General features: G+C 37.2%; 1 protein-coding gene across 1 annotated transcript in view; it reads right to left on the bottom strand.

The window, feature by feature from the left end:
* Positions 1 to 172: 172 nt before the first annotated feature.
* Positions 173 to 9,078, bottom strand: part of SLC26A5 (solute carrier family 26 member 5) — a 41,213-nt gene continuing 32,307 nt past the window's right edge. The window contains exons 15-19 of the mRNA XM_027539734.1: positions 8,442 to 8,549; positions 7,278 to 7,478; positions 6,609 to 6,663; positions 5,184 to 5,392; positions 173 to 1,823 (exon numbers count right to left, since the gene is read on the bottom strand). Coding sequence (XP_027395535.1) covers positions 5,208 to 5,392; positions 6,609 to 6,663; positions 7,278 to 7,478; positions 8,442 to 8,549 — 549 coding nt within the window. The 3' untranslated portion in view covers positions 173 to 1,823; positions 5,184 to 5,207. The remainder of the gene's footprint in view (positions 1,824 to 5,183; positions 5,393 to 6,608; positions 6,664 to 7,277; positions 7,479 to 8,441; positions 8,550 to 9,078) is intronic.

The following is a 9,078-nucleotide window of genomic DNA, read 5'->3' as shown; positions in this document are numbered from 1 at the left end:
AAAAAAAAAAAGAATTCTGGTCTACACTGAAGTATTTCTAAAATAAAAGTTGTATTAGAATCCTAAACAAAGCATTTTAAAATTATTTCATGTACCGCCACCACCAAATTCCCTCCCTCTTTCACCACAATAACCCCCCTTCTGTGCCCCTCCCAAACACTGAGACCCAAGCACAATAAAGAATATTTTTATTGTAGTTCAGTACTCACAAGTAATGCAAAATAGAGATGGATACATTGTAATTCACAAAAAAAGTTGACAACATAGAAAATGCTCTAAGTGTTGCATTGAAATCTTTAAATAAAATTTTTAAGCAGAAAAATTAAAGCCATTCATTCATAAAATCCAGCCAGCATCCTTTCTCTTTTTATTGTGAACTTGATCAGAAAAGCTTTTTTTCCCTAAACCTGCTATAGTCTTTCAGGAAGTATGAAGTAAAGTGAACCATTTCCAAGTGATGCTTGTAATACTAAAGATTTATGTTTTTGTACTGTTTTGATCAATGTATGCATTTAGAACACACTAAAGTCTTAGCACTTGTTCATATATCACCACAAACATCAGATGCACCAATTTGAAACAGCTCAAGTTGGATATGTGGTACTCAGGCTGAACCTGTTACAGGTTCTGAATAATCTTGACATCTCCGTTACATGATGAAAATCTACTGGCCACACATAAAATCAGTACACAATGAATTATTTGAAAAAATATGGGTGTCTCTGCCCAGACGCATGCAGATAGCATCAACACTAACTAGAGTAGCATGTCTGTATTCCATTTAAAAAAGAAAATACGCACTGGTAACTCCCTCCACATAAAATATGTATTTGTGTGTACAGACACATGTTTACACGTGTATCAGCATGCTGATAGAATACAAAGGATTTCTGACTTCAGAAAAATACTGCAGTGACCTTTTAAATAACATTTTAAAAACGTGATTAGATTTATACAATTTACTTTCCACAAAGCTCAGGTTCATTGGTTAACATAAAGCTGAAATGCTATATACACCAGTACAATGAAAAACCTGGTAAGGCAAAGTGGATTTTTGAGATGCTCAAACTATATTAAACCCAAGTCAAGAGAGCAGGCAAGTTACCTGCTGGAGTCCTGGCTTTTGAACGTTTTGCTATGGGATTTGAAGGAATTAAAAACCATTGTATGCATTTTGGTCAGCTATATGTTTGGAGAATTAGATACTTTTGTCAGTCCTCAAACCAACTTTTATCAGCATTCAAACCACATTATCAAGAACCTACACGCTGAATCCTAAAAGCATTCCTAAAAGGTACAATAACAAAGAACCAACAGCATTTTTGCACTCACTAAAGCATACAGTCTAACACCAAGGAAGTTGGGTTTGATTTTAGGATTTAAACTGATTAAAAGGGCGGGCTTCTTCACCATCATAACCTTCCTTCCTCATTCCCACTCAAGGGCACCTCCCAACATCAACACACACCTGCCCCCTGGGGGGCAGACTCTCAGTTTGCTACCCTCTCCAGTCACATGAGAGGGCGGTCTCATTTTCTCAACATGGACCTTTGTAGGCAGGCATCTCCTTTCTCTGTTAGGTACAGGTAAGGATGCAGGACCAAATACAGGGAGTGGATATTTTAGATGTTACCTGAAAACTACAAAATGAGCTCGTAGGGCTTGCAGAGGATCCATTCCCTTCACTGAATCTCACTGCAGATGAGACTCGCATTGAGATCCCACTCTCAGCTGCTATATGATTGTACAGTCAGTGTCTATGACACGAATGAGGAGTTTCCTGGGCCCTGGTTCACAACTGTTTGCAAACGTATTCCATCCAACTGTGAGACAGAGATAAACCATGGTCATATTGGCAGAGGATTTGAGAAAGACAACTTCACTATCTGGGACCTTCCTGAAAACAAGGCGTTCCCATACTGCCATAAAACATAGTAGTCTAGTCCCTATATCTGGAGAAGGAAATGGCACCCCACTCCAGTGTTCTTGCCTGGAGAATCCCAGGGACGGCGGAGCCTGGTGGGCTGCCGTCTATGGGGTCGCACAGAGTCGGGCACGACTGAAGCGACTTAGCAGCAGTCCCTATATCTATCAGTATGGATTATGCTCTTTGATAGGGCAATAAGAATCTGAATTTGAACCTGGGCTGAAAAACAGAAACATACACATACAGACATAGAAGGATACATAGCTTTTAAGGTCCAGAAAGAATGAGGTAGAGATAAAACTTGATTGTAAGTATAAAAAGGTCAGGAAACTTCCCACTATACGAAATAACCCAAAAAATTCCAAAATATTTACATGTAGATTACATTTTGAAATGCATTCTTATGTTATCAGAGGCATGCAGAAAAACACACTTTTCCTCAGTAAGACTTCAGTGTTTTTTATGTACATGGTAGAATTCTCTTCAGAGTAGGTTAAAAATTAAAGGGCAGAAAAGTTAAATACAAATTTGTAAGCTATGGATGGTACTTTTCCTGTATACTACTTGCAGTCTATCACCAACCAAGACTTGAGTATATGCTGTGTGTAAAGCATTTATTGAAAATTAATGCTAAGATTATGCAATAAAATATTGTGTAACATTATTTAAAATCCTTGAGCTCTACTTTAATGGCTGAAATGATCAAGCCTTTATACAAAAGTTTCCAGTGTAAGCTGAGGTTCTACAACTACATGCTCTTTCAGAAGGCAGATGTATTTGATCTTGTGTGTGATGAGTGCAAAGGAAACAACTGGATGCAAATTTAATTTCACTCTAGATCTAGATACAGTATCAGTTATAAAGGAGGGGGACTACTTTGAATTAAATTAGTAAAGTCATTGAGAAACCTGATAGGAGTTAAAGTAATAAACCATAGGGTTTGGTTTGGAGTAGACTCATGTTAATCTAGTCCTTTCCTGATGTACTTTTCTCCTCAAAGTGTTTTCTTCCTGAAAACTAAAATAAGGAGTCAGTAAGGAAACTCATAAAAAAGATAAAACATTAGCAGGAAATCTTAGCAGATGAGGCTTTAAGCAGATTGGCTAATACTTGTGCTGTGATTTGGAGTGACCTCGTGGTTGGAATTATAGGAACAAGAACTGATGACATATATTGGCTTAAAGGTCTCCTTTTGAACAGCTATAAAGAAAAATGCTTGAAATAGCTTTTTACTCACTCATTGGCTAAAACTGAGTTTGATGAAGAATTAACTGATAACTCTATGGACTTAGAAGGATAATACTCAGTTATCTGTATGGTTATAGATAACTATACAAATCTAACCAGGATTTGGTTAGATTTCTAAAATACAGGGTCCTGAAGGCTACTTCACTATTAGCAGCAACAGCAAAACTTCTATGGGGGGTCCTACTGGCCACAGGTGTGATGATTTGAAAACCAAAAAGAATAACTATGATAGACTGAAAGACATTAAAACTACAAAAATTCATGAATCTATAATTATACCAAAAAAGAGAAACCTAAAAGAACTTAATCTGTCATCATCTATTAAACCAACTCCTTACTTCGAAGTTGATAATTAAGCATAAAAAATAAAACATTTAACCTGGATTTCAAGTAAGAACTATATTTAAGGATGATCAAATAATTCAAGTTGAGAGAAAATTACTAGGAGAGAATTAGAGAAAAAAAAATTCACAAACCCTTAATAAAATTGCTGATTAAGGCAAGAACTATTACTAAACGTTAAAAATCCTGGGTGAATGGCTAATGGAGAACTGAGCATTCATTCAATGCTAAAGGAACCACACAGATAACTCACTAGTCACAAAGGAGAAAATGTAATTGGGGGATGGTTGTCACATTAATCCCATGATTTATTTTAGCCTCATTAATGGTAGATCAACAAGATATTATTTGTTTTCTGTTGTGATGTGATTTGAAGCATGTGTCTCATCTATGATATATTCTAGCAAAAAAATGTTTTATTCAAATTCATGAAGCCTTTAGTTAGATACAACTTCTAGATTATAGGTAGTTCAGGAAATGGAGGGACAAGCTAAATAACATCTTGAAAAAGCAAGTGGACACATTCACAAGATGGGATTCTATACAACTGCTCCAACTCCCTTTAACAAGTCCATGTCATAAATAAAGGGACAGTGCTAGGTTAAGATAGACTTCTGAGACTTAGAGGGACATGACCATTTGTAGTGTAAGGTCACAGACTGAATGCTGCTGCTGCTAAGTCGCTTCAGTTGTGTCCGACTCTGTGCGACCCCATAGACGGCAGCCCACCAGGCTCCCCCATCCCTGGGATTCTCCAGGCAAGAACACTGGAGTGGGTTGCCATTTCCTTCTCCAATACCTGAAAGTGAAAAGTGAAAGTGAAGTCGCTCAGTCGTGTCTGACTCTTAGTGACCCCATGGACTGCACCCTACCAGGCTCCTCCATCCATGGAGGAGGGATTTTCCAGGCAAAAGTACTGGAGTGGGGTGCCATTGCCTTCTCCGATAGACTGAATACTAGCTTGGATAAACCAACTACAAATGTGGGGACACTTGGGGAACTTTGAATATGGTTAGAATGAGAAAGCAGAAATTGTGGACTGAAAAAAAAAATAGGTTACAGAACACTACATAGAGTATAATCTTATTTTGGTTAAAAGATGTAAATTATATGAATAGAAAAAGATCTGGAAGAATATGCATTAAAGTGTTAGCACTAATCTTTGGTGGTAATGTAAGGTTCTCCTTATTTTTGTTTATCTTTTCTAATTTTCCCCAATGTACTTATACTGCTTCTATTACAATAAATAGTTATTTTAAAAGAAGAACTTCTAAAAATTGTGAGTTCACCACTTTCATGAGGTAACTGATTACAGAAAGTCTGTAGATCAACAAGAAGAAAAACTAAGTACTATTACCCATCTGGTGACGGCATATCTGATTTGTGGATAAAGTACTTAAATACATTTTTAAGTGCTTGGCTCATAAAGATAATACTAAAAAGTAACAGAAATGTCATTGAACAATAAAGGCAGGCAAGAGGCCAACATTTTTGAAATAGTCAATTAAAAAATACAAGTAAGATACATCTTGCTGTGTGTCATTCACCCTCCAAATCAAGCCTTGACTACTAGTATTTACCCTCGGTGGCGGGGGTGGCGGGGTGGGGGACAACGTAGAGTCTAGTACTTAAAGCATGTAGGTTAATAATCACGAGAGGCTCATACCCCATGGCAGGCTGAATTCCTCGTCTAGGCCTCGGGAGTGGCATTGGGCTCGGAGTCCTCCTGGGGAGGAACAGCCGAGCCTTCCTGTTCGGCAAGCGCTTCTCGGGCTTGGCTGCCTAAGACTGCGTCGTGAATGCTGTGAAACAGCAGCTCCAGTAAGGCAGGATTTTCAAAGAATCGATTTCGAGTGAGGTCATTCACAACTTGGGCTATAAAAGAAAAAGGGAAAGTTAGCCCACACTCTGGGTGTCAGTCTTAAACATTAAAAAAAATAACACTTTCACATAAAATATTAAAATGATATAAAGTAAAAAATCTCACCCCAATACTTGTCCTCATGACATCACTCCCCTGGTCAAGGAAGCCACTTTTATTATATTCTTGTGTATTCTTTCAGTATGTCTTTATGCAGATGTAAATGTAAGTATATATTTATTTTATTTTCCATTACCCAAAAGATAGCATTATCTTTTGGTATGTATGTGTATGTATATATGTGTATCTATACACATACATATAATTCTGTATTTTTTTTTTTACACTTAATCTTTTCACTCATATATTTTTTTTTTTTTTACCATTACACAGTGTTCTATGTATGGTTTATTTAACTGGCCCCTTCTGTTTGACACAAATTGATTTTGGCCTTTTGTTTTTGTATACTGTGATGATTAATCATGTAATGTGTCATTTTGAGTGTGTGTAGCATATTGCTGGATTTTCTGGGTTAAAGGTAAAAATGAATTTGTAATTTGGAAAGGAAATGCTGGTCTGCTCTCCGTAGAGGCTGCTGCAGTCTGCACTCCCACCAGCAATGTCAGGGTTCCTATCCTCCACAGCCAGCCCGCAGAGCCTGCTGTCAAACATTTCCGATTTTTGCCATTCTGGTAGGTGAAAAGTGAAGCCTTTAGGTGGATTTAATTTTCAAGTACTGTTTTAACCAAAATTTATATTAAAAATAGCAGGCATTGCATGGTAAAACACTTAAATGATTTTATATAACTTTGTTATGGCAGCCATTAAAAACATGATTACTAAAAAAACCCACAACTCCTTCACCGTGGTCTACTAACTCCTTTCCTCAAACTTCAGTACAAGAGGCCTGCCGCAAGTGACCCAGGAACGTTAGTGCCTGTTAAGTGGCTAATTTCAAAGCTTAGCTTCAGAGTAATTTTCAGAAGAATAATTTTCATTTTCGCCAAAACTAAAATTAAGGGAAAATTCTTCCAAGTGTAGTTATTAAAAAAAAGGAAACAAAACCAAAATGTTAAAATGCCTCCCCCAAGGATGCAAAGAGATGAAGTTTTCTCTTCATGGATGCTGTTTAGTTTTTTTATAACAAAAATTATTATAAATAAATGTAATATAAATTCTGTTTCATAAATAAATAAATAAAATGCCTCCCCATTCTAAAATTGTACTCACCACTGCATCCTGCTAAATATACATAAATACCGACATCTCCATATTCTTTCACAATCTGTAAGAACGTTGAAATAAAGTTTAGTTTCTCTTGACTCTGTGAGGTGTCAAGAGAAGTTTCTTTCTACTAATATGTATTTAGTGATATAAGATGCTCTGGTTCATTCACTTGAGCGACTTTGCTTCAAAAATTATACATTTTGAACTAATCATTTAAAATTTGCCTTTTGTTTGATTTTTATATCAACAGTGATGACTTGGAACATTGAAGAATTCTTGTTAAATTTTATTCAGGTGTAATAAAATCATTATGGTAATGACTTTTAAAAAATCTTCTCAAAGAGATATATACTAAAATATTTATAGATTATATGATGACTGAGATGTGCTTCAAAATAAGAGGAGGGGAAAGTGAGTGTGGGGGATAAACGAAACAAAATTGGCCATGAATTGATAATTGTTGAGGCTGAGTGATGGTTACAGGGGGTTCACTATACTCTGTCTTTACTTTTATATATTTTTGTTCTTTTAACAACAAAAAGTTGAAAAACAAAAGCAACAGCAACCAAATTTTGAGAGCTGGAAACCCTAGTTCAGTTTTCTGATTTAACTGATGGTGATTCTGGGCACAGAGATATTATCCTTAAAAGACTCCTTGAAGATGATGCTTACCCCTGCCAGAGTTTTTACACCAACAGAATCAATAAAATTGACTTGCGTAAAATCCAGAATGATGGTGTGGATGTTATCCCCTGGGGGCATAAATCTTTGCAGTTCCTCAGGAAGTGTGCTCTTGATGACTATTGGGGGGTATTTTATTTCATTCTCGTCTTCCTCAGGCTTGGTGCCATCTTCTCCATCTACTTCAGCATCCTACGTCAAAATCAAACCAAACCAGAATTCTATAAACAACTCATATTTTGGTTCTGAGAAAGATTTATAAGAGGAAAATTAGTCCTTATATTCTCCAGTTTCTATTATAGCAGATCTCTTCTAAATTACTCACTATATTCCAGCCTTGTCTATGACAAAAAAGGATATGTACACAATATTCAATTTTAGCTATTTCTTTATTCTTCCTTCTTTTCCTCTATTGTCCAATGAAACCACTTTCTTTAGTATTCATATCCATTTTCCTCTCACTTCTAAAATAGTCTTATTAATTTCAACATGACAGATCACAGTTACCATAAGACCAAACAGCAAAAACCAGTCTTTGAGGTTTTTTTGTACTATCAGCTGAATGAATTTCTGACAAAGTAATAATAGTAACATTTATTATGCAACCAGTCCATTCTGAAGGAGATCAGCCCTGGGATTTCTTTGGAAGGAATGATGCTAAAGCTGAATCTCCAGTACTTTGGCCACCTCATGGGAAGAGTTGACTCATTGGAAAAGACTCTGATGCTGGGAGGGATTGGGGGCAGGAGGAGAAGGGGGTGACAGAGGATGAGATGGCTGGATGGCATCGCTGACTCGATGGACTTGAGTCTGAGTGAACTCCGGGAGTTGGTGATGGACAGGGAGGCCTGGCGTGCTGCGATTCATGGGGTCGCAAAGAGTCGGACACGACTGAGCGACTGATCTGATCTGATGTGATTTTCATTTCTAAAAATCACGTTTTCCTGGCTCCTATCACTACTTATTTCAGAAGCATTCTCATAACTGACCTTATTATGTATTTTTAATATATAAAGGATACTTACCTTATTTCTAAGCTTTCCTATTTTAGGGACTTCATGCTGTGTTAAAAGGTGAGGGGCATGCAGATCAAGAGTAAAGGGGGAGCACGCAGATCAAGAGACAAAGGAAAATTGCAGTGAAGGGACTACTCACCCCTTTGACTACGGTCGCATTGGCCATGTTGGCATTTCCAACTTCCTTAGCATACTTCCTCATCGCCTTTCTTCTTGCTCCCATTATGAAGGCTGGGTTCACTCCAGTCTTTACAGAGGGCAATAAATGCAAAAATCACTTCTTGCTCCCAGAATCCACCCAAAGCAATTAATCTTTAATTCTCTCCATCTGATTGTTTTCTATGCCAAGTTATCACCCTAACCCTTGCTCTCCCTCTCCCTCAAATGCCCTGAACTGGGTTACTCCCTCATTAAAAGAACATTGGTAACTTTTCTTATTCTTGGTCTTGATTCAAGACAGCCAGAAGCTAAATATTAAAGAGAATTTTAATGTAGACCATTCTTTTAAGGTCTTTATTCAATTTGTTACAATTCTAGTTCTGTTGAAAGCTTTGGTTTTTGGCCACAAGGCATGTGGGATATCTTTACTTCCCGACCAGGAATCGAACCCACACCCCCAAGCACTGGAAAGCAAAGTCTTAACCCACTGGACCACCAGGGAAGTCCCTAAAAATATTTTTAAAGTAGTGTTTTTCAAACTTAGATCTCTCAGATTTTTATATTTAAGAGACTGTGGGTTGACTGGGTGGAGAAGGCACTGGCGACCCACTCCAGTA

Source organism: Bos indicus x Bos taurus, chromosome 4 (genome assembly GCF_003369695.1).
Source record: "Bos indicus x Bos taurus breed Angus x Brahman F1 hybrid chromosome 4, Bos_hybrid_MaternalHap_v2.0, whole genome shotgun sequence".
In the NCBI taxonomy this organism is placed as follows: Eukaryota; Metazoa; Chordata; class Mammalia; order Artiodactyla; family Bovidae; genus Bos; species Bos indicus x Bos taurus.
The sequence above is the reverse complement of the archived record's forward strand: the minus strand, read 5'-3'. Positions and strand labels throughout refer to the sequence as shown.